The sequence below is a fragment of the Chelonia mydas genome, chromosome 9 (assembly GCF_015237465.2).
Source record: "Chelonia mydas isolate rCheMyd1 chromosome 9, rCheMyd1.pri.v2, whole genome shotgun sequence".
Classification (NCBI taxonomy): Eukaryota; Metazoa; Chordata; order Testudines; family Cheloniidae; genus Chelonia; species Chelonia mydas.
This window is the reverse complement of record NC_057855.1, coordinates 4,575,038-4,600,845: the sequence shown is the minus strand read 5'-3', so window position 1 is coordinate 4,600,845 and position 25,808 is coordinate 4,575,038. Positions and strand designations below refer to the sequence as shown.

The window sequence follows — 25,808 nt, the reverse complement described above, 5'->3', positions numbered from 1 at the left end:
AGGTCCCTTCCAGTCCTACGATTCTATGATCCTATCTTTGGGCTCTGTCACTGACTTTGCTCCATCACTGACTTTGCTGCGTGAACCTAATTCAGTCACTTAACCTTTCTGGCCTGCTATTTATCCATCTGGAAAATGGGCTAATACTGAGGCAATTATCAGGAGTTTGTGTTAATGAGGCTTAATTAATGCATTTATGTGGTACCTCTCACTGGAGTGTCTGTATTATGTGTTTTCTTATTTAAGTTGGGGTGGTAGCATCTAAACGTCCACATCTGGGCTGTATTGGGCTGGGAGGTAAAATGGATTCCCAGTTTTCCACCAATAGGCATGCTGATGGGTGCCCGGAAATCAAGCATACAGGGGGTGAAAAAAAAATTAGCTTTTGTTAATCTGCTGTAGTTGCAGTTGACGCTGCTCATTTATTCCTGCCGTTTGCCTCTGTGTATTGCGTGTGTGCACATGCAGGGGGAAGGAACCAAAGGAGGGCTAATGTGATCAGAACGGATTAGCATTTAAAAAAATTCTTAACTGAGCAAAGCTGTAAAATTGTTCAAGTGAATTCTTGAGTGAAGCAGCTGCAGGTCATAAAACCAAAGCGCTATCATTCAGAGATACCAAAAAATCTCTGTGTATCAGCCAGGCCTCTGACCTATTCCTTCCATATAAGGATGTGGGCTTTAATGTTTGCTTAATTTTCTTCCAGAGCAATTTCTGATGGTCTTAGTAAGAGCTATGGATCCCCACCACAGGGCTAACTATGAATCATGTTCTTTTGTCAGCTGGAATAACTTGTTCTCTCGCCTTCTTGTCCTGTCTCACTTAGAATCAGTTTGTATGTACATCACGTTTTAGATTCCTTTCAACTGTGAATACATTGTGCTTATAAAGCACTTTTCATCTATAGATCTCAAAGGGCAAGGCAGAAGTGCGTAAATATTATCCACCATTTTACAAATGAGACAGTGATGTACAAAAAGGTTGCACAGGTTCCTCAGCACGGGGCAGAGAGTTGGGGCTAGAACCCTGATCTCCCGCCTCACAGTCCTGTGCTTTACTCCTGGGGGAATTCTGTGCCAAAAAATTAAAAATTCTGCGCACAATGTTTTAAAATTCTGCAGATTTTAAATTTGTCAAAATAACACTACATAATCACGCCAGTTTCAATTATTTTGGTAATTTTGTTTCAAAATACCTGTGAGCAATTGTTACAGACACACACAAAAATTCCCTGAGGAGCAGAGAGTTAAAGAAACCCCTATGACAACCCAGTTCCTGTTTCTCTGGGAACTGCAGCTGCTAGGAACTCTCTACTCCCCCCTTCCCCCCACGGCAGTGTCTTCTATGTGCGAACTGGGCTCTGCAGGGTCCAGCAGCCCCTAGTGGCGACCAGCAGCATGGCAGCCCAGTTCTGTGGGGGAAGAGAAATTCTGCGCGCACAACATTAATTTCTGCAAAATTCTGCATTGCACAGTGGCACAGAATTCCCCCTGGAGTAGTGGTTTAACCACAAGGCCTTTTCGTCCTGACAAAAGCACTCCTGTACCTTCCGGTTTTGCATTGGTAGAACAGTTAGTTAAAATGCAAGAGAGTTTTACCTTGCTTAAATGGATTAAAGAGAATGTGTTGATTACTCCATGGAGAGATTTTTCCAAAGTAGAGTTGGATGTGCATCCTCTGCAAATTGGGTGTCTAGCTCTGTTTTGTGCCTGAGAAAATATTGCCTTTTTTCTGTTAGTTAAAAAAAAAGAACAACAGAAGCTACCTAATTTGGTGACATATTATTGCACAATAAATCTCCAGACCTTGCTTCCATGTTTCGGGGTTAGTGAAGCTCTGTAAAGTTGTCAGATGCTGGTACTGAAATGAAAATTACACAGCAGCCCTCAGTGCCGTGCAAGAAAAATGGCATATGCTTTCAAAAAGCATGGTGTGCTTTGCAGCTTGAAGTTTCCTTGGCCTCACAAAGACCTGAGTGTCTTCTGCGGGTCCAGAGTTCCTTCCTATTTGAAAATGTTTTACTGCCTGGTATCTGCCAGCTTTATCATTTTGCTTACTGTCTGTGACTTTTGGGGGTTTTGGGTCTTGTAAATATGCCATTCTGACCATAAGAAGGGGACTAAGGGACTTATACTGGATGTCTTTTGCATGGGGAATTCCATTTGAGCCGGAGCCCCACCACTTGAAGAGCTGACAGCATTGGACCCCGGTATCTCCGTATAGATGGAGAAGCTGAGATACCGTCTCAGGCTGTTCTTGCCTTTATTGCATTAGCTATTGTCTAAGAACATTGCTTCAATACAGCAGCTGATAGATGTGCACAGTTACCAATAATGGTATTTTCAGGATATAGTCACTTGTATTTGGTTTCTATTTGACCTTGTGCATCTCTGCCTCTTAAGAACTATGAAGGAACACTGAGAGGAATGCTCCATGTTTGTGGTTAAAGACAGGCCAAATATTGGTGTACCCGCAACTGCTCTTCCCCCAAAGGTTCCCCATGCAAGGTCCTGTTTGCTATTTCTCTTTTTTGGCTGTTTAATAAAATCCCTAGTTCAATGTGCAAACGAATGAATTTCTCAGGCACCACTTCCCCTATTTCAAAAGCTCAAACACAGACAACCTGCAGCACTGCCATAAAGAAATGTGTTCTAAGGAGACACGCTCAGGGTCCTGTTCTCCAGTCAAGTCCACTTTTTTAACATAACTTCTTTAAAAAAAAAAAAATCCATGTGACTTTAGACCTGGTGCCAGAATGACTCTTCTGGAAACCAAACTCCTGTGTCCATCCCCAGAACAGGGACAGCTCAGGATGGGCTTGTGGCTACGGTCCTGGGATTTGGGAGATTGGGTTCAGTTTCCTGCTCCACCACTGACTTCCTGTCTGACTTCAGGCAAATCACTTAGGCCCAGAGTTTTAAAGGTGTTTAGGTGTTGCTCCACTCACCAGTGCAACAAGTAAATCTGATTTTCAAAAGTGTCTTAGCACGCAGGAGCCAAATCTCATTTAAAGCCAATGGGACTTAGACTCCTAAAGTGCCTACTTCCCTTTTGAAAATGAAACTTTTAAAAATCTGGGACTGAGTTTCTCTGGGCCTCAGTTTCCCATCTATAAAATGGGGATAATGATGCTTCCCTACCTCATAGGGAAGTTTGTGAAGATCAACTCATTATTGCTTGTGAGGTGGCTCAGCTATCAAGGTTATGCAAGTACCTAGTTTGCACTGAGAGAATGGCAGTGCAAAATCATAGAATTGTACAAGATTAGGGTTGGAAGAGACCTCAGGAGGTTATCTAGTTCAACCCCCTGCTCAAAGCAGGACCAATCCCAACTAAATCATCCCAGCCAGGGCTTTGCCAAGCTGGGCCTTAAAAAACTCTTAAGGATGGAAATTCCACCACCTCCCTAGGTAACCCATTCCAGTGCTGCTTCACCCTCCTAATGAAAAAGATTTTCCTAATATCCAACCTAGACCTCCCCCACTGCAACTTGAGACCATTGCTCCTTGTTCTGTCATCTGCTACCACTGAGAACAGTCTAGAGCCATCCTCTTTGGAACCCCCTTTCAGGTAGTTGAAAGCAGCTATCAAATCCCCCCTCATTCTTCTCTTCCGTAGACTAAACATCCCCAGTTCCCTCAGCCTCTCCTCATAAGTCATGTGCCCCAGCCCCCTAATCATTTTCGTTGTCCTCCGCTGGACTGTCTCAAATTTGTCCACATCCTTTCTGTCCTGGGGGGCCCAAAACTGGACACAATACTCCGTATGTGGCCTCACCAGTGTTGAATCGGAGGGAATAATTACTTTCCTAGATTTCTGGCAATGCTCCTACTAATGCAGCCCAATATGCCGTTTGCCTTCTTGGCAACAAGAGCACGCTGCTGACTCATATCCAGCTACTCATTCACTGTAATCCCCAGGTCCTTTTCTGCAGAACTGTCGCTTAGCCAGTCAGTCCCCAGCCTGTAGCGGTGCATGGGATTCTTCCATCCTAAGTGCAGGACTCTGCATTTGTCCTTGTTGAACCTCATCAGATTTCTTTTGGCCCAATCCTCCAATTTGTCTACGTCACTCTGGACCCTATCCCTTCCCTCCAGCATATCTACCTCTCCCCACAGCTTAGTGTCACCTGCGAACTTGCTGAGGGTGAAATCCATCCCATCATCCAGATCATTAATGAAGATGTTGAACAAAACCGACCCCTGGGGCACTTCGCTTGATACTGCCTGCCAACTAGACATCGAGCCGTTGATCACTACCCATTGAGCCCAACAGTCTAGCCAGCTTTCTAACCATCTTATAGTCCATTCATCCAATCCGTACTTCGTTAACTTGCTGGCAAGTATACTGTGGGAGACCATATCAAAAGCTTTGCTAAAGTCAAGGTATATCACGTGCACCGTTTCCCCCATCTCCACAGAGCCAATTATCTCCTCATAGAAGGCAATCAGGTTGGTCAGGCATGACTTGCCCTTGGTGAAATTCCCCACCTCTGTGCCCTGTCCCCTGCCTATGCTACCATCTAGCCATCGGATGTTAACAACTTGATTCTCTGAGTAATAACCAAACCAGCGATGTATGCAACTCTGTAGCCTATTAATGTAGACTGAGTTAACTAGTACCATAGCGTGTAGTTCTCGATCAGCGGCCGTCACATCAGGTTGCTTATGCTGATGGTGTGACCCGACTGCTAATAAGAGTTATTGCGAGATCGTGTCTCTGTTTGTGTGTTGTTCCTTCTCGTATGCAATACTTAGGCAAACCTGTGTAGAGAGTTTGATTATTATTTGAATGTCGCTGAAGGGAGAAAAAAAAAAGCCCATCTGTTCTACAAAGAGAGTCAAAAGAGCGGGCTCTGTGACTAAATAAATTCACATCTGTTAAGCAGAGCCATCAAATGGCAGGCAGGGGACCTAATGCAAATCATATGTTGAAACCACAAGTATGAGTGAGATGACATACAAAAAAGGGGTGCCTGGAAGTATTGATCCATGTGAGTGGCCTCTGGTTTCTCTAATTATTCTCTTTCCCCTATATCTGTTCAATGTGCAAATGATGCAGCACCACAGTGACACGTGCACGTGTTTTTCTTTGTGCTTGATTAAGCAACTTCATTGCACCATTTTGAGCTACTAGCTCATAGCAGCAATTGGAAGCCGAGCAGAGCAATGAACGGAAGGAGCAGAATCTAGAGGACTGGTCGGCCCAGTTGGCTATCGGTTCAGACTAAAGCTAGTCCCTGGCAACATGACAGCAGTAAGGAATCGCACTGAGGTTGCTCGCCTTAAAAACAGGTTTCAGAGTAGCAGCCGTGTTAGTCTGTATTCGCAAAAAGAAAAGGAGTACTTGTGGCACCTTAGAGACTAACCAATTTATTTGAGCATAAGCTTTTGTGAGCTAAGTGAGCTGTAGCTCACGAAAGCTTATGCTCAAATAAATTGGTTAGTCTCTAAGGTGCCACAAGTCCTCCTTTTCTTTTAGCCTTAAAAAGTTGGCCTGCCTTTGGCAGTGGTTCCCTTTTGGGAAGTCTTATTTACTGGCATCTAGAGGGAGCATGATAGAGAGAGCCTGGAAATATCCCCCTTATGATTTGAATTGCCTGTAAAAACAAAAGGATAACCCAGACCTCTGCTTTGATTGGACTGCCAGCCCCCGGCTGATCTGAGGCTTTTGTCTTGGCGTTGGCAGTTTAATTATTTTTTCAGCATAAAAAAAAAAGTGGGTGTAAAGAATAATGAAGAAAGTGAGACTTCTTTATAGCATCTCTGGAAAAGTCCCCTGCCTGAGGAGTAAGTTTCTTTCTACATCAGCTAACTGCAGCAGGTGACCTTTTTTGAACATTTTGTTGTTGAAAAATGGACTTTTTTCAAACTCAGAATTTTTCTTTTTTGGAAATGTTACATTTTTGATGCAAATGAAAAAAAAAATTAGCCACTTTTTAATTGTGTAGGTGTTTTCCCCTCTGTGCTCCCTTCTTTTTCAGTGGCAAAAGGGAAAAAGGATATGAGCGAGGAAATGAATGGAAGAGGAGAAACAAAAAAGGACAGTTTCAAAATCCGACAATTTTTGATAAAAATTCAAGCAAACAGGAAATCATTCCTTTCTGTAACTCGCAGGACAGCAATGGCTTTGAAAATGTTTAATTAATTTTTGGGGGCTAGCTCTCTGACTAACTCAACAGTGTCCCTTTGCAAAGCATAAATAAGAGGCAGTGGCTAAAGTGGTCTATACATCGGCCTTGAAACACCTTGACTCTCTGAAGTCACAGGTTTTGATTCTTGGCTGGGCCACCTTTGCTCTTTATATGTCTGAGGTGGATTGGTCTGCTCGAGTTTTCTTGAGGCAACCTCAAAAACTGAGACCCTGTTCAATTTGAGTACATACTAAAGATTTCCTAGTACTTTGTACAGCCAGTATTCTGACCCAAAAGGTTCTGTCTTGCCCCCATCCCTCCTAGTTATCCTACTGTGCCATGGGTGACATTTTCAAAAGTGACCACTGATTTCTGGATGTCTGACTCAGGGCCGGCTTTGCGCAGATCCTGCCCACAGCTCCGGTCACAGCAGCAGATGCCCGGGACTTGTGCACCTCAGGCCTGAACAGGCCTCAAGCTGGACACTTGAAATCAGGGGCTAATTTTGAAAAATTGGCAGTAATTGTCTGCCCCACAGGTGATCCCATTTTGCTGGCAATGGGGTTCCTGCACACATGTTCATGAAGCAGTTACAGATCTTTGGGATTGAAAGGACTGTCAGGTCCTGGTAAATGTATTATTTTTGAAGAATAAATACTGTATCTGCAGAGAGCACTGAGACATCTCTATGCTTTGCAGACACTACTGATGGATCAAAGCCAACCCCCACATATTAATATATGGCAGCTATCTTTGTGCTGGGCAATTAATTCCTTTATTTAGTTTTACGCATACTAGCCGTGTGCTCTCGTGCCATAGATGTAACTTAAAAACAGAACACAGCTAAGAACCAGACCTAACTAAAATGCAATATTACAATTCAATATAGCCTCTGTTAGCAAACCAGACAGCTCACCGTGCTCAAATCTGTCTTCCTATTCCCCATGCATACAACTTCCTTCTCCCACTCCCATTTTGAAAAGGTGTGGTGAAAATGATGAACTTTGCAGCATATCCCACAACAAGGGACTCGCATCTTTGGACCAGCCTAGCAGTTATTTCGTTGCCGTTCTGTGAACCTATCGAGCTCATAACTGTAGTTTTTAGAAGAGTATATAGATGGCACACACCTGCGTTACTTCATTATTCAAGACCCGAGCTACATAATGAAAGGTTTCAGAATAGCAACCGTGTTAGTCTGTATCCGCAAAAAGAACAGGAGTACTTGTGGCACCTTAGAGACTAACCAATTTATGTTGAGCTACTAAGGGGGACAAGAACATATGTAACTTGGTCCAGCTATCTGACGTTACATAATACAGCGTGCCTCTATGGCACTGTCCATCAGAGGATCTGAAAGTGCTGTACTACCATTCCTGAACTGGTTTTTTCACTCTTTTTCACTAAGAGGGTGGTGAAACACTGGAATGCGTTACCTAGGGAGGTGGTAGAATCTCCTTCCTTAGAGGTTTTTAAGGTCAGGCTTGACAAAGCCCTGGCTGGGATGATTTAACTGGGACTTGGTCCTGCTTTGAGCAGGGGGTTGGACTAGATGACCTTCTGGGGTCCCTTCCAACCCTGATATTCTATGATTCTATGATTCTATGATTCTATGGTTAGCTTAAAAACCCACACAAGTGTTGTTATCCCCAAGATACAGATGGACAGACTCAGGTGAACGGGGAGTCGGCTTGCCCAAGGTAACACAGAAAGCTAGCTGCAGAGCCAGGAAGGAGTCCGGAGCTCAACTCCCAGGCCTGTGCTTTAGTCACCAGATTGTAGTCACGGTAGTAGTGGAACCTGTGGTCTGTATTAAATAAAAATAATAAAGGACCCAGGGGGTTTACACCTGACCTGTGGCATCCTGGTCCTTTTTCTGAAACATATATTCATCTTTGCTCATTTTCCTACACTTCTGCAACAGAAGATCTTTATTTAAAGAGCCATCTTCCCGATATAACAAAGCAGCATGGAGATCTTTGCCACGAGGCTGTATTTTGCATTTATTGCATCTGAAAAAAACACATTTGTCCCTGTGGCTGCGGCCTCCGCTTTGCTGACACTGGCAATGGGCTTCAGTGGCCTGAATAAGGAATGGACTTTTGATCACATCGAGATCTTTCCTTTTGCTTTGTATTGCGGGACTGGGGTTTGGGAACATGAAAATCGTGTCCCCCTTGGTAACAAATCTGTTGTCAGACAGCTTTGAGATTTGGTGTCTCTTAGTGCTGGCGATGGTTCCTATAAAGGTGTCTCTGAACTAGCAAGGGGTCTAGGAGTAAGTATGTGTTAAAGTTCACGTACAGTCAAAAAAGTGACTGCAAAACCAGCACCTTCTTATCCAGCTCATCTGGTATGTTTACACCGCGGCTGGCAGACAGATTCGCGCTGGCGAGGCTCGACATAGTGCTCAAAAAAAGCATTGTGGACGTTGCGGCTCTGGTGCACGCTCAGGCTAGCCACCTGAGCGCAGACCCAGTCAGTTGGGAGAGCTTGAGAAACCGAGCTGCTGAGTGAGCCGCAGCGTCCACACTGCTTCTTTCAGTGGGCTAGCGTGAGTGTCTACGCAGGCTTACTCCCAGCTGCAGGGGAGAGAGATGCAGTGTCACTTGGACTCATGTTAGGTCTACAGACCCAGTCCAGGTACTGGAGGCTGAACCAGCTTGATTTAGTCTTGCATGTTGTTATCCAAACCATCAAAGTTCTCCTTGCAGAATCCTTGTTGCTGCTAAGATGTGTGAGGAGCACAGAGAACCCGTATCATTGGACAGGGGGAAGTTTCTTGGCTTGTTAGCTCTGCAAACTTGACCTGGAAATTATTGAGAGAGGATTAAACATGGAACCCTGCATAGTCTAATTACTTTTTAACTGGGATCCTCTACATTTTAAAACAGAAAAAAATCAGTGATGTTTTATTGTGCAGTTCAACATTAAGGAGTCAAAAGCGATCATGGTTTGGCTTTTCAAATGGCAGCTACTGATGTGAAATTGACGAGGGGAAATACCTTATGGTAAATCTATCACAGGAGAGCTTGAGGTGCTTTTCTAAGTAACCACAGCACTTCCGAGGGTTGGTTAAAGCCCCCAGATGAGACTGGAATTTTGACCTCATATCCCTGTTTGGCGGCAATGAGAAATGTAAAAGCCCCACTCCTAGAGTTTGCTGGCTACAAGTGGAGAAATAAACTCACTTAATGTCTGGAGGGGAATGGGGCCAGGAGAAATAAGCAGCTTTGAGCATTTATAAAGAACAAATCTCCCTGGTCAGTCTTGATTTCTGCGTTCGGCAGAATTAGTGAATGAGGGGGACCGAGTAGAGAGTTGGATTTAGATCTAGCCTCCGTTGGCCTCTCAAATGAAAAACAAACTCAGTTTGGCTTCAACAGGAACCCCGTCCTATGGACTAACAGGCTACAAGCCTGTACGTACAGGGTAACAATACATGGCACCATATTGAGTTGGGAGAGGCGTCCATGTGACTCGACGCTAGGACTTGTTTCCGTGAATGATCTGGAAGAGGGAGTAAGGGCAGAATATGCCTCTTCCTGTGTAGTTGTGTTGCACGAGGGTTGGGAAGGGTGTGTGGGTGACCCCTGCTGCGCTGGTGCACCTGCACGTAGGGCAACAGCGACGTGGCTGTGGGCACTTAGATGAACAGGGGAGTGGGGACGCTTGGAGTGTTAGTTCACCCAGCAGGGCCATATCTTTGCAGGACTCCATCCCTGGATGCGAGCAGAGCCAAACCCCAGTGGGGTTTTCTGGCTGCACCTGGAGTTTACCAGTAAGGCAGTCCCTGCCTGCAGGAGCTTACAGTGTGAGTTACACACACATAGTCCAAAGAAAGCCTTGTACTTGTATGGAAAATTACAGCTCTGTATCAAGCCCTGTGATAAGTCAGCTGACGGGAGGTTCCACTTCCGTGGTGTTGGTGGATTTTAAGGACGGAGTGGTAATTAGAGGCACAGGCATAGAAGGAGATGAGAGTCTAGATGAAGGATGGAGCTGGCTGTCTAGAAATACACATTGGTTTAAACAAAACATTTCTCCCCATGAGATGCCACCCATGGCTTCCATAAACAGTTTACGTACTATAAGGACAAATCCTTCATTCTGTTACACCCCCACAGCTCCAGCAACTCCCGAGGAGCATTTGGACTGTGTCGCAAAAGGAAAGGTGAAATTAAGATTTATTTGGGTAGAGTCTCATTACGGAAGAGTCAGCCTGTCTCAATTCCATCGGAGACGAACGCGCTGACGCTTTCGAGTGGAGGCAAATTGGTACTTTAGCCTTCCGTTGCTTATCTGATCTGAGGGTAAATTAAGTTTGGCTCCTCTTCATGTTAGCCCTTTGCTTTCTTTCAGCGCTGAATGGCATCCAGTAATTAAAAGCAAAACAGACTTTGTCAGGCTTTTGTTGTTGTTTAGTGTTATGCTCTTTGATATACCTGGGCTGACATTTGGAGATAATGTGGTCTCATCTTGGGATTGATGAATTCCAGGTCCCTGTTGTGCTACATTCTTTTATAGCTTGAATTCTCTGAATTATGGCTTTAAGATTGTCTGAATGACAGGACAGGAGCCAATTAGTTTCCTTATCTATACAGCTTGATTCTGCACATTCCTCTTAATGTTACTTATCGTTGGTACTTAAGGTTAGTGCCATATTGGATCAGACCATTGGCCCATCCAGTCTGACTTCCCCACCTTCAGCAGTGGCCTGATACCGAATGCCTCAAGGTAAGGGCAACCAGGCTTCACAGAGTGCTCTTACAGGTGACTTGCCCCTTAAGGCTCTGAGGGGCCTGGAGCTAGCCAACCCTGATTGCTGAAGAGGCCCACCAGAAGTTATTCCACTACAAGGAGCAGCGGGAACCTGCAGGGAGAAGGGGAAAGCTCTAGTAGAGACTGCGGAAAGGCTCCTGTAGGGAAGACCCTGAGACCAGGGGAACTTGCCCCAGCTAGGCGGGCTGGGAGTAGTCGCCTGCTAAGGCAGGAGGAGGACCCTGACACCAGGGGAGTTTGCAAGTCAGAGCCAGAAGGCTGAGCTTCAGCCAGGTGAAGCCTGGGAGTGGTGACTGAATTGGGACCCAGCCCCGGGAAGGCGAGTTGAGGACAGATGCTGAGACTGGGGGTGGGCCCTGGAGGGCCAGACTGTAGAAAGACTAAATAAACTGAACCCCAGGAGGAGAATGTTTTAAATTACCCTTGGACTGGGGATGTGCAGTTGTTTAAGAAGTCCCCGAAGAGACAGAGGCAGGTTGTCTCAGAGTGACAGACAGACTTCTGAGGCGGCACTCAAGAGACAGCTGGCCCTGTAACAAAGCAGCACCTTATTGGCTGTATTTTTTCGCTTGCAATGTACTTGACCATTTTTCCCGTTTAATTTTAAGAGACCAGTCCTGGAATACTGTGTTGGGTTCCAGTGTTCACACTTCAGAAAGGAAATTGAAAAATTAGAAAAGGTTTCAGCAGAGAGCTACAAGAATAATTCAAGGTCAGGAAAGCCTGCCATAGAGTGAGAGACTAAAGAAGCTCAGTTTATTTAATTTATCCCAGGGAAGTTTGAGGTGCTTTGATTGTAGTCTACAAGTACCTACATGGAGAAGAGATTTCTGATAATAGACAGCGCTTTAAATAATTGAGCTGAAAAAGGCATAACGAGATCCAGTGGTTGGAAGGTGAAGCTAGACAAATTCAGACTAGAAACAAGGTGTACTTTTGTCAGTGAGGGTAATTAACTGTTGGATGAACTTACCTAGCGGTGTGGTGGATTCTCCATTGTAATAAGTCAAGTCTTTATCTGAAGTTAAACACAAGTTATGGGCTTGATGCAAAAATTACTGGGTGAGATTTTATGGCCTGCTTTATCAAAGTGTAGATGCTCATAATGGTCTCATCTGGCCTTAGAATCAATGGAAGAAGCGGGGTTTTAGGAGGGAATTGACTAAGGAGAAGGTAGCGGTTTGGGAAACCAGCATTACTGAGGGGGGGTTCCATGGATGGAGAACGCCATGGGAGAAGGTACAGAGTTAGGAGCCTAGAAGGAAATAATTGAGCATTGTTGTCAGAGTGGTGGGCCTGTGCATGTGTGAGATAGGAAGAAGGTAGATACAGGCTGAGACAGGATTTTGTAGTGCACCGAATGTGGGAGCAAGGAGTTTGTACTTGAAATGCTGGCTAAGGGGGAAGGAGTCAGAGGGGTTAGGGTCTCGCTGTTGGGGGGGGTAATTGGAGACAGAACCTGGCAAGTTTGGGATGGATTGGTTTATTCAGGTTTGTCAGGAGGGACTCATTAAAGGGAAACTGGCTGACAAATCCGGAATGATTTTCTCGACGAAGAATTGACGGGGATGCGGGAGATGTAATCTGCAGCTTCGCTTTTCAGTACGAGCTTTCGATCCAGCCGTTGACCTTAGTGGCAGCAGCAGCAGACCCTCAATCCACGAAGGCGTCCCGTGTGGGTTAGCAGTAATGGTCTCAGACAGCGAGAGGCCGAGGGTCCTTGAGAGCCGTTAGTTTCCCCCGGGTGGCGGACGTATAGTGGAGAGCCACAGGACTTCATAGCGAGTCTGATGGTGGTTCACTGAAAATGACGGTAGCCTGGAAGGAGGAACACGACATATTTCACTTTAGGAGTGCGTAAAGCTGCCTGGGGTGTGGCACGGACAATAACGATTGTCAACATCCTTCCTTTCCATTCTTTCCTTTCCATCCTTCCTTTCCATCCATTCCTTTCTACCCTGTCACCCCCTCTTTGAATCCCTTCGCTGATTTCCTGTCTCCAACATCAGGTCCGTGCTCCCTGCCCTCACTGCCACAGCTCTCCACAGCTGTCCCTCTGCCTGCATATCTGCTGTCATGCCACTGCTCCCGCTCTGCCACGCCATCCATCCTGATGCTCCTTTTGCCACATTCCCCCCTTCCAGTGCCTTGCCTCCCTCTGCCCCTGTAACCTCCTCCCTCCTGTCGTACACCGGGCCCCCTCTCGCTCCTTCTCTTAGTGTCTCACTTCCTTCACCACTGATTTCTTCATCCCCTTGTGAAGTCCTGTACCTAGTAGTGAGCTATTAAAAAACATGCAGTTTGCATAAAACTACAGCAGGCAAAAAAAATCACTTCTGTAACTATTACTAATTCAGTGAAGTGTTGGGAGATGCATCTGTAGGAAGCATGAATTGCTAACCTCATAGTTAGACATTGATGCTAATCTCACATTCTCTGGAGTGTATATTATCGCTTCCTGGGAAAAAATCAGATCTGGTGGGTAGGTGTGAGAAGGTCTGAGCTGAATGTAGGACTTGGTTTCATGTTCATGAGATGCATTGGTGGGTTTAATGAGCTGATCCAACTCAGATTTGGATAGGGTTATGGATTTGCTGGGGTTTACATTATCAGCATTAAGTTATAAACCCAAGTGGTGCCTTTTTGGTTTTTGGTCTCCATTGTGAAATGGCTGCGTGGTTGACACCATTGGCAGGGGTGTGGCAGAGTAGGATTGTGGTGCATCTACAGTGTTCATGTAGGGTCTGTGCCTGGACTAGTAGAAGTTTTATAGGTCAAGATTGAGAAGCACTGAGCGAGAGCTGGAGCTGTCCGCTTATCCTGCACCGCACCTGTCCTCTTGTTGCACATCTAACCAGTCACACTAATATCTGCATTTAAAAAAGCAAAGTTTGGCTTTACCTGCTTAAAAAAAATGGAGTCAGTCATTTTCCTTTTTGTATTTTGTGAGACTTGCAACGTGAGTGGATGAATTTTGCTTGTGTCGGGGAAACAGGGCTGGGGGCATGTAAGGGAAAAGGGAACTTGTTTGGGACATCTTAACGGGCACAGATAGAGAGAAGAGAGAACAAAATACGCAGGAGAAGATGAGCGAGAGACAAAGGAGGAACAGAAAAGACTAAAGAGGAAATAATAAAAGTATCAGAAAAAATGCTTTAGAGAATAGGAGAGCCAGGGTCACGTGCCGGCTCAGATACAGCAGTGCGGTTGCTATGCTCCGAAATTGGCCATTAATATGTTCTCGTCTCATTAATTGCAAGGTTCTGTCGCTGCACTGCATCGCTGCTGCTGAGATTGGCGTTACTAATTTGGCCCTTCAGCCCAGGCTACCTGGTGTTGCGAATCTCTCAGGTGGCACAGGCTCCCTGGGCCATGTCATTGCACATCCCAGCCACGCAGTCAGGAGTTGCAGGACGTAGCTGGAACAGCTTTGTAGGCACACTTGTTGCGGAGTCTGTAGTGAGATAATGCCCCAGTGCGGTGCTAGGGGGCGCTGTGCTGTGTGATGTGCCGTCTTTCAGATGCCATGTAAATGCTGGGCAGTCCCCGCCCAGCCCAGTTGGAACTAAATTCCAGGGCACCTTCAACAGTGCTTGCTGGGTGCAGTGCGGCATGATTATTCCTCCTGGCCCTCCGGGTTGAGGGGCTTCATGGCTGTCCCTTCTTTGCCCCCAGGCTGTTAGCGTGGTTTGATCGCTTTGATGTGGAGCTTGTGGGGACATGGGAAGAGGAGGGGGATCTTCTTTGTTTCGGTGATAACTTGGTTTTGGTTCCATAAACCCTGGCGCTGGGAACAGCAGGTAGCAGGGCAGGGCGGAGCAGAGAATTTCCTCTCTGGCCTTGCGGGTGGACTTGGCCTTCCCATTTCTTGCTTTCAGAATGACGCTGTCATCTGGTAATATGAGACCAAGAAGCAGGGCTGGGCGGTGGTCACTCGGTTTGCTGGGGCTCTGCCACCGGAGAGTTGTTGCTGGTGTGAATTGTGTTGGGTGCTGCATCGCAGCAGCTCCACTAGGGAGCATAAAATTCAGAGTCCAGTTCAGAGGCACCCTGCGGCGCTTCTGCTGTCTTCTTTTAGAGCTGCCTGGTTCCCGCCAGGTGCTCAGCACCATTGGCTTCTCTGGGGCAGCACTTGTTGACACCAGCCGGCCTGTGATGTTTTATTTCTCCCTCAGTGGTTGGTCTCCTCTTAGTGGGGGTGGTTTCTGTGTTGGATGGATTAAGTTGGGTGCAAGCCCTTGGCTAGGACGGAAACTGTGGACTGAACGTTTAGATCCAAGATGTGGAAAATGAGGTGCACAGCGGTGAAATGGATTGGTGCAGGTCCCACAGGGGTTTATGGTCGAGGCAGGGATAGAACTCAGATCCCCAACTCTATCCTGTGCTTTGACTACAAGATTATCCTTACCAACCAGTCTTTCTGTGGAATTAACTCCTCACATAGGGAGTTGTTGCTGTCTGGAATAAATAATCCATGACAGTAACAAATACAATTCTAATTAAATTAATTTTAGAAAGGCACTGGTGTGAATAGGCTGGTGCCCCTTTTATTGCCCACCACTGCAAAGACACATGCAATAAGGTATGGTGCAAAACTTCACCCCCTTCCACAGACTTGAGTGTATTCTCAAATAGCAAACCCCTGAGGCTGGACTGTACTTCCAAACACAGGACAAGCCTGGGCTTCTTCCAGTGCTGTATTTTTAGGAATCCCCCTCTATCACCTATTGCCTCGTAGGTGGACTCTGCTTTTTATGCTTCTCGGGGGGAATAGTGAGACGCAGCTGTTCTGCCTGCCACGGTGAGTCAGCAGAGTAACTCCGCATCCCCCCCACCCAGGGTCCTAAAGCTTGGCACACCTGGTCCCTGTTTTTCTAATCTTTAGAAATATATTCTGCAGAGTGAACTCTAGATGACCAAGTTAGGACAGGCTTCAATATGTGTCCAAGTGTGTCACCATGCTGCTGGAACGCCTTCCGTAGAGCCGTGTGCATCCATGTGAGGCGCACGTGACGGAAGCGTTTGCTTCACAGCCCCAAGTGTGCGCCTGTGTCCGCAGGGCCTGTGGTTCGGCAGCTGGGCTCTGCAGCGGAGTCCGTGAGGAGATGTTTGGTCTCCAGCGGAGCTGGTAGCTGCCTGTTTTTCTTCAGATTCTAGCTGCTGACCTTCAACAGGTGATTTGTGACTGCCACTCCTGGCTTAAGAAAACCCCTCCGTGAGAGACATTCAAATAGATTTCTGTGCCTGCGACCGCAGAGCTGTGTCAGAGTGGTTAGAGCCCTGCGGAGTTCAGTAATGATTTCTCTCTACGGGCTTGTACACCTGGCAGCATTCACCCAGCCCCGCTCAGTGGACAGTTCTCACCAATTAATACGCTCCTCTGTGGGGAGCTGGAACTTCCCTCACGCACCAGCCCCGCTGGAATGCAATTGCAGCTGTGGTGGGAGAGCAGCTCTCTTTGCAAATCCTGCCAGGGACTGGCTTCTCTCCCCGATCACAGCTGGAGATGTTTTTTCACCCCGGTGATCAGAGAATGTTGTGCCTGGCTCTGTCTTCTTCCTGCGCTGATTCTTCCCATGCTTTCTGCTTTAGCTGATCAAAGGAAACCTCTCCAAATCTAGTCTCCAGAGCCTGCTGGGTTTTGTTGCCTTGTGGAATTCTCCTAACCTAAACAAGTGTATGGGGGAGCTGAAGTGAGGGCACGCAATGGATGCAAAATTAATTAACCCCTTCAGTACTGGGAGAGTGGATGCCACAGGGGACTAGTAAAGGAATATGTGACCTTTACCGCCTTGCCATTATCATCTTAGATAGATAATGACTGAAAGTCATTGACATCGGATGGCTGTTTGATGGCCTGTGTGGAAATGCATTGGTTGGTTTTGGTGGAGTCCCTAGTGGACAGATGTTTCTGGGTCAAATTTTCCAAAGCATCTAAAATCTGGTTTTCAGAAGTGATTTAGATGCTTAGGAGCCTAAAGCCAAGAATTACATAAATAACTAGTGAGTTTGTTTGCCTCAGTTTTCATGTGTCCAACTCAAGGCTCTGAAAGAGGCCTGATTATTAGAGGGTTGGTGTCCAGTGCTTTCTGAAAATCTGCATGCTTTATGGTGTCCTGAGTTGGATGTCAAAACCGGAGGCATCCAAATCAGTTGCTTTTGAAAATATCGGCCTTAGAAGTTTCCTTGAGACTCAATGGGATTGTGGCTGCTAAGTGCCTGAATGTGCTTTGAATAGGGGAGTAAGGCTCTTTAGGTGACTTAAGGTGAAATTTTCAAAAGCCCCTGTCAGTCTGCATGGGCACTCTTCACCATGGTATCTGAGCACCTCACGGACACTGCGGAATATATTCTCACAGCATCCTTGCAAAGCTAGGGCAGTTTTATCCCCGTTTTACTGAGGCATGCAGAGATTTTCCAAGGTGCCACCCGCCCTCCTTCACAGCAGGGAAATCATCCACACAGTTTCATTAGTGGTCCCTCTTTGTGGCAGCCTTGCTCTGGAGGCTAAGATTTGAACGGGCTTTGGAATTGGAAGCAACCATCCTGCTGAGAACCCCTGTTTGAAACTCCAGAGGGAGGTGGAGCCAATTCCTCCCCACTGTCCTGCTAGCATGCTTCAGCTTTGATCTGGGGAGGGGGCCTATCTCTAAGAATAGTGGCAGGGGAATTCAGCTCAATTCTAGCTCGCTTTGCTGAGAGGACAAAGCTGCTGCCTCTGACATACTGTTGTAGGGATAAATAGGCAAATTCATATGTCAAGCCATAAAGAGAAACCTTCACATACACCAAGGTTTTTGTGTATTTGTATTTTACAAATAAATAAAAAGAAGTTCCTAGGTTTTTTTTCCCTCCAATTTAAAAACCTAATGTGCATGTGTTCTTTTTTCCCCTCATCCTTCCCCAGATCTGAACCATGTCCCACCCATCATGGCTGCCGCCAAAGAACACCAATGAACCCGTTGGTCACGTCACTGCGAGAATGGAGACCACGCACGCTTTTGGGACCCCCAGCATCTCCGTGTCCACGCAGCAGATGCCAAAGAAGTTTGCACCCGTTGTTGCTCCAAAGCCAAAGTACAATCCATACAAACAGCCGGGGAGTGATGGTAAGAAACCTTTGAAAAGGAGCGTGGTGGCATGGCAAGTTCTCCATGCGATCTCTGCTAAATACAAGGGTGCTTACTGGGTGAAACTGACCCCTGTGCTGTGGGCCAGCACACTGTGTTTTCACCGCCAAGTCCTGCACGTGTTGTGTGTGTCTGCATGGGAGTGAATTTCATCCATTGTATATAGAATCGTAGAATCATAGAATATCAGGGTCGGAAGGGACCTCAGGAGGTCATCTAGTCCCACCCCCTGCTCAAAGCAGGACCAATCCCCAATTAAATCATCCCAGCCAGGGCTTTGTCAAGCCTGACCTTAAAAACATCTAAGTAAGGAGATTCCACCACCTCCCTAGGTAACGCATTCCAGTGTTTCACCACCCTCCTAGTGAAAAAGTTTTTCCTAACATCCAACCTAAATCTCCCCCACTGCAACTTGAGACCATTACTCCTTGTTCTGTCATCTGCTACCACTGAGAAGAGTCTAGAGCCATCCTCTTTGGAACCCCCTTTCAGGTAGTTGAAAGCAGCTATCAAAAACCTCCTCATTCTTCTCTTCCGTAGACTAAACATCCCCAGTTCCCTCAGCCTCTCCTCATAACTCATGTGTTCCAGTCCCCTAATCATTTTTGTGGCCCTCCGCTGGACTCTTTCCAATTTTTCCACATCCTTCTTGTAGTGTGGGGCCTAAAACTGGACACAGTACTCCAGATGAGGCCTCACCAATGTCGAATAGAGGGGAACGATCACGTCCCTCGATCTGCTGGCAATGCCCCTACTTATACATCCCAGAATGCCATTGTCCTTCTTGGCAACAAGGGCACACTGTTGACTCATATCCAGCTTCTCGTCCACTGTAACCCCTAGGTCCTTTTCTGCAGAACTGCTGCCGAGCCATTCGGTCCCTAGTCTGTAGCAGTGAATTGGATTCTTCCTTCCTAAGTGCAGGACTCTGCACTTTTCCTTGTTGAACCTCATCAGATTTCTTTTGGCCCAATCCTCCAATTTGTCTAGGTCCTTCTGTATCCTATCCCTACCCTCCAGCGTATTTACCTCTCGTCCCAGTTTAGTGTCATCTGCAAACTTGCTGAGGGTGCAATCCACACCATCCTCCAGATCATTTATGAAGATATTGAACAAAACCGACCCTTGGGGCACTCCACTTGATACCAGCTGCCAACTAGACATGGAGCCATTGATCACTACCCATTGAGCCCGACAATCTAGCCAGCTTTCTATCCACCTTATAGTCCATTCATCCAGCCCATACTTCTTTAACTTGCTGGCAAGAATACTGTGGGAGACCATGTCAAAAGCTTTGCTAAAGTCAAGGAACAACACGTCCACTGCTTTCCTTTCATCCACAGAGCCAGTTATCTCGGAGCCAGTTATCTCATCATAGAAGGCAATTAGATTAGTCAGGCATGACTTGCCCTTGGTGAATCCATGCTGACTGTTCCTGATCACTTTCCTCTCCTCTAAGTGCTTCAGAATTGATTCCTTGAGGACCTGCTCCATGATTTTTCCAGGGACTGAGGTGAGGCTGACTGGCCTGTAGTTTGCTGGATCCTCCTTCTTCCCTTTTTTAAAGATGGGCACTACATTAGCCTTTTTCCAGTCTTCCGGGACCTCCCCCGATCGCCATGAGTTTTCCAAGATAACGGCCAATGGCTCTGCAATCACATCCGCCAACTCCTTTAGCACTCTCGGATACAACGCATCCGGCCCCATGGACTTGTGCAGATCCAGCTTTTCTAAATAGTCCCGAACCACTTCTTTCTCCACAGAGGGCTGGTCACCTCCTCCCCATGCTGTGCTGCCCAGTGCAGTAGTCTGGGAGCTGACCTTGTTCGTGAAGACAGAGGCAAAAAAAGCATTGAGTACATTAGCTTTTTCCACATCCTCTGTCACTAGGTTGCCTCCCTCATTCAGTAAGGGGCCCACACTTTCCTTGACTTCCTTCTTGTTGCTAACATACCTGAAGAAACCCTTCTTGTTACTCTTGACATCTCTTGCTAGCTGCAACTCCAGGTGTGATTTGGCCTTCCTGATTTCACTCCTGCATGCCCGAGCAATATTTTTATACTCATCCCTGGTCATTTGTCCAATCTTCCACTTCTTGTAAGCTTCTTTTTTGTATTTAAGATCAGCAAGGATTTCACTGTTAAGCCAAGCCGGTCGTCTGTCATATTTACTATTCTTTCTACACATCGGGATGGTTGTCCCTGTAACCTCAATAAGGATTCTTTAAAATACAGCCAGCTCTCCTGGACTCCTTTCCCCCTCATGTTGTTTTCCCAGGGGATCTTGCCCATCAGCTCCCTGAGGGAGTCAAAGTCTGCTTTTCTGAAGTCCAGGGTCCGTATTCTGCTGCTTTCCTTTCTTCCTTGTGTCAGGATCCTGAACTCAACCATCTCATGGTCACTGCCTCCCAGGTTCCCATCCACTTTTGCTTCCCCTACTAATTCTTCCCGGTTTGTGAGCAGCAGGTCAAGAAGAGCTCTGCCCCTAGTTGGTTCCTCCAGTACTTGCACCAGGAAATTGTCCCCTACATTTTCCAAAAACTTCCTGGATTGTCTGTGCACCGCTGTATTGCTCTCCCAGCAGATATCAAGGTGATTGAAGTCTCCCATGAGAACCAGGGCGTACGATCTAGTAACTTCTGCGAGTTGCTGGAAGAAAGCCTCATCCACCTCATCCCCCTGGTCCGGTGGTCTATAGTAGACTCCCACCACAACATCACCCTTGTTGCTCACACTTCTAAACTTAATCCAAGACTCTCAGCTTTTTCTGCAGTTTCATACTTGAGCTCTGAGCAGTCATACTGCTCTCTTACATACAGTGCAACTCCCCCAACTTTTCTGCCCTGCCTGTCCTTCCTGAACAGCTTATATCCATCCATGACAGTACTCCAGTCATGTGAGTTATCCCACCAAGTCTCTGTTATTCCAATCACATCATAATTCCTTGACTTTGGCAGGACTTCCAGTTCTCCCTCCTTGTTTCCTAGGCTTCGTGCATTTGTGTATAGGCACTTGAGATAACCCGCTGATCGCCCCTCTTTCTCAGTATGAGGCAGGAGCCCTCCCCTCTCACGCACTCCTGCTCGTGCTTCCTCCCGGTATCCCACTTACCTCAGGGCTTTGGTCTCCTTTCCCCGGTGAACCTAGTTTAAAGCCCTCCTCACTAGGTTAGCCAGCCTGCTTGCGAAGATGCTCTTCCCTCTCTTCGTTAGGTGGAGCTCATCTCTGCCTAGCACTCCTCCTTCTTGGAACACCATCCCATGGTCAAAGAATCCAAAGCCTTCTCTCCGACACCACCTGCGTAGCCATTCGTTGACTTCCACGATTTGACGGTCCCTACCCCAGCCTTTTCCTTCCACGGGGAGGATGGACGAGAACACCACTTGCGCCTCAAACTCCTTTATCCTTCTTCCCAGAGCCACGTAGTCTGCAGTGATCCGCTCAAGGTCATTCTTGGCAGTATCATTGGTGCCCACGTGGAGAAGCAGGAAGGGGTAGCGATCCGAGGGCTTGATGAGTCTCGGCAGACTCTCATCACATCGCGAATCTTAGCCCCTGGCAAGCAGCAGACTTCTCGGTTTTCCCGGTCGGGGCGGCAGATAGATGACTCAGTCCCCCTGAGGAAAGAGTCCCCAACCACCACCACCCGCCTCCTTCTCTTGGGAGCAGTGGTCTTGGAACCCCCAATCCTAGGACAGTGCATCCCATGCCTTCCAATCGGTGGAGTTTCCTTCTGCTCCCTTCCCTCAGACCTATCATCTGGTCCCCTCTCCGCATTATTACCTGTGGAGAGAACATGAAAACGGTTACTTACCTGTACCAGCGTTGCTGGTACATGGACGTTCCCCTTTTTTCTTCTGGAGGTCACATGCTGCCAAATTTCATCACTGTCCTCCTGTCCCCGCAGTGCAGCCTGCTCTGAATCTTCAGAATGTTGTGCCTGTAGAAGCATATCCTGACGTCTGTCCAGGAAATCTTCAGTTTCTCTTATGCAACGCAGGGTCGATACCTGTTGCTCCAGACCTTGAACCTTCTCTTCCAATATGGAGACCAGCTTGCACTTTATACAGACAAAGTCGCTTCTGTCCTGTGGAAGAAAGACAAACATAGCACATCCAGTGCAGGTCACAACAGCTGAACACCCCCCATCCATATCACCTTCCTTCTACGAGCTTCCTCAGGAGTTGTAGTAATTACTCGGAGAATCCGGCAAGATGTAAGCCTCAGTGGGCTCTCCCCAGGCGAACTCCCAGGCAAACTCCTTCTGTTCGCTGCTGTGCCGTTCGCTGCTCAGCTGGTTCGCAACTGACTGGCTTTTTATACAGTCAGACCCACTTAAGGCTCACCTGGAACAAAGCACTCCCAGTTCTCGCCCTTTTCAAACAACCAATCAAGCACACAGTCAAACTGTCCTCACAACAAACACTCAGATACTCACCAACACAGCCTCCTTAATGCAGCCCTTAGCGTACCTCTTCTCAGGCAGATCTCAGGCAAACTCCTTCTGTTAGCTGCTGTGCTGTTCGCTGCTCAGCTGGTTCACAGCTGATTTATATCTGATTTAGGGAAATTAGCCCCCTTATGCTAGATGCTGACGAGTTACTCTACATTACTGACACCTTGTCTGAGGTTACCTGATTACAGAGCAGTTCAAATGAAAATCTTGGGGTAGCTTTTGAGTGTGTTCCTTCTAGCTATCCTCACATTATTTAAAAAAAATAAAAAAGTCATTGTGGGCCCCATCTTATTTTCTTAATAGTTGATGCCAACATCGACTTTCTAAGGCCATTCCTTTTCCAAAGACGACGTGCTCCGTAAGAAATTGCAGTGGCAGGGGGAGGGTTAGGGCTTTTGCGCTGGCTCAGTGGGAAGTACCATGCAAAGTACTAAGTCTGGGGATGTGGCAGGATGATAGGGCAAGTTGTTGGCAGAACTGCTGTCCAACCAGTTGGATGAATTCAGCATTACGGCTCCCCTAGTACCCCAAATTCTTAAGAATTAATATTTTAAATGAATAATTATTTATGTGGATATTTATATGACCGTTGCAACAGCATCTGGACGTGTTATATAATTAAAACAAAACCTGAACTCACATGGCTTGACAGGACAAAACAATAATCACCGATACTTTGGCCCTCCTCCATCTACCACTTTATAAACACCCTACATTTAACGCACTCAATCAGATACTTGGGCCGCATGCTGAATCGTGATGCTCTGAAGTTGAGTGTCTTGTGGACCCAACCAGCAGAACGATTACGTTCCAAAGTGAGGGACACTCAACTGAGAGTGCCTCTGGGGCTCAGCTCCAGTCACTCGCCCAGAGAAGCTCCTCCAATGTTCTGAATCGGTCCAGGAGGGTCAGTGGCAAGGCTTCTTCCATTGATCGTAATAGAGAGACAAGGTGTGGGAGGTGATATCTTTTACTGGACCAACTTCTGCTGCTGAAAGAGACAGGCTTCTGAGATACACAAAGCTCTTAATTTGTGAGAGTTGGGACTCCTGACTTGTTGGCATATGATGGGAGTTCTGTTTGCACAAGAATAACAATAATAGATGATCACAGCTGGTTGAAAAATCTGAGGGGTCTTTCCTGTGAAATTTTTCAATTTTATGTGGGAAAACCTCAGAAGGAAACACAAATTTCATTTTGATTTGGTTTTTGAAAACCGGAAAACTTCAGTTTTTAATTTTCGGGTTTTGCATTTTCTGGATCCCCTTTCCTTTCTGTCTTCCTCAAGAGTGCAATAAAATAAATCATGTCTTGGACGGGGAGGGGTATGGTTCATGAGTCAGTTTTTCCCTTCTCCCCCCCCCCCCCCCCTGCAAGTTTTCAAAATTTCTCCAGTTTTGGAAAAGTTATGGAGCAGCTAAAAAAACCAAAAACCAAAAATAAATAAATAAATAAATAAAAATAAACAAACCCAACCAAAACAAACAAAAAATTAAGCTCAGAAGCTCTGCCACTCTGGAACTTTTCAAAAACATCCCTAGCTTTCGAAAAGTTGGAACAGCAGAGTTTTGACACTCTAACTTTTCAAAAGTTGGAGAAGTTTTTAAAAGTTGCAGAGTGGAAAAGGAAAACTAAAAAAGAGAGTGTAAAAAGTGAAAAAGAATCCCTCAACCTGTAGACTTCACTCATTCTGTTGCATTCATTGACAAGATATGGGTGAGAGAGGGAGGGAAGAACAAAAATCTGTAATTTCAAAAACAACGAGGAGTCCGGTGGAGCGTTAAAGACTAACCCATTTATTTGGGCATAAGCTTTCTGCATCTGAAGAAGTGGGTTTTTTACCCACGAAAGCTTATGCTCAAATAAATGGATTAGTCTTTAAGGTGCCACCGGACTCCTCGTTGTTTTTGTGGATACGGACTAACATGGCTACCCCTCTGATACTTGTAATTTCAAAAACATTTCGATTTTTGAAAACTGAAATTAAATGAAACTGGCCTTAGAAATGAAAATCCTTATTTTATGTTAGAGATTTCCCCCTTAAGATTGAAAGGTTTAATAGAAAACCTTTTTTCCCCAATGTCAAAATTCATTTTTGTGGTGGAAAAAATTTAGTTGAAAAATGCTCACCTGCTCTGATGATGAATTTTTTTCATGGCTGTGGGCTACATGGCTCAAGTGAGAAGAAGTTTTCCACTGGAGTTGCTGCGGAGGTGATTGGATGGGAGGGAGATATTATCTTCTTCTCTCATGTCTTTTGTACCATGCGGCTCTTGGGGAGGGAGGAATAGATAAGAATTGAACAGCACAGGGGAGGGAAGCTTCCTGTGATTAACGCTCAGATCGGAGACACGTGGCACGACTCTTTCCCTATGGAATACCACTTCCCATTGGACCCAGCCCTCCAAGAGGTGAAACTCGCAAGTCAGTCCCTTTGAAGCCACTGAGATAAGTGTACACAGCACCTTGTAGGAGGCATTCAGCATTTTTCAGCATTGGGCCCATGTCTTGTCTTGGAGATCACATGGTCATTCGAGGAGCCTGGCAGACTAATGGTGATGAGGAAGAGCTATTCAGGGATGTGGTGTGATACGCAGCTTGCTGAAGTCCTGCCAACAGCCAGCCCGTCCAAACCCATTTGCTCAACTGTATATGAATATAAGAATGCTAGGGTTCTGGGATCCCGGAGAGAAAGTGGGGCCGTTAGAGAATATTTAGCCCATCATGCTTCATTCCCTTTTTATCGCTTCATTGTCTCAGCAATGCTCCCTAATTATTTCCTCAATGACCTGGGTTTGTTTTTATTTCAACAATCTAGCCTGGGAGGCACTGGGGGGCTGGCTGATGGCTGCCTGTGCAAAGAAGCCCGCCCAGTCATCTTGCCTGAATTTGTTCTTCCATTCTCATACGCGCCTCTTTCTACTTAGCTGTGAAACTGGAAACTCAAGAGCTGTGGTTCCCGTTTGGACACTGGTATATTTCAGTCTCTCACTCCCTGCCCCCAAGTAACTTCAGAGGGGTGTTTAGTTTTCTTAAGGCTTGAGAAGAGGTGCACAGTTTACAAAGTCATTCTGCTAAAGGTGACTGGAAGGAAAGGGGTATAGCGCAAGCAGAATATTGCAGAACAGTATCCCAAGGCTGTAGGGGTACAGAGGTAGCCTCACAAATCATGCCCTGGCACAGCAGCTGCTGCCAGATCAGTATCATTAAAATCAATTGCCCATTTAAAAGCAGCTGTGGACGCAATATCAGCGAATTTCTCATGGAGGCCAGCACGTGCTCTTCACTAGTTTCTCCAGATTGTCGCT

General features: G+C 46.4%; 1 protein-coding gene across 19 annotated transcripts in view; it reads left to right on the top strand.

Moving 5' to 3' along the window:
* The window catches only part of LOC102934171 (LIM domain containing preferred translocation partner in lipoma), a 517,248-nt gene that overhangs the window by 233,047 nt on the left and 258,393 nt on the right, over positions 1-25,808 (top strand). For all 19 annotated transcript variants that reach the window (XM_043522983.1, XM_043522984.1, XM_043522976.1 and 16 more), the window contains one exon: positions 17,823-18,024. In XM_043522983.1, coding sequence (XP_043378918.1) covers positions 17,832-18,024 — 193 coding nt within the window. In that variant the 5' untranslated portion in view covers positions 17,823-17,831. The remainder of the gene's footprint in view (positions 1-17,822; positions 18,025-25,808) is intronic.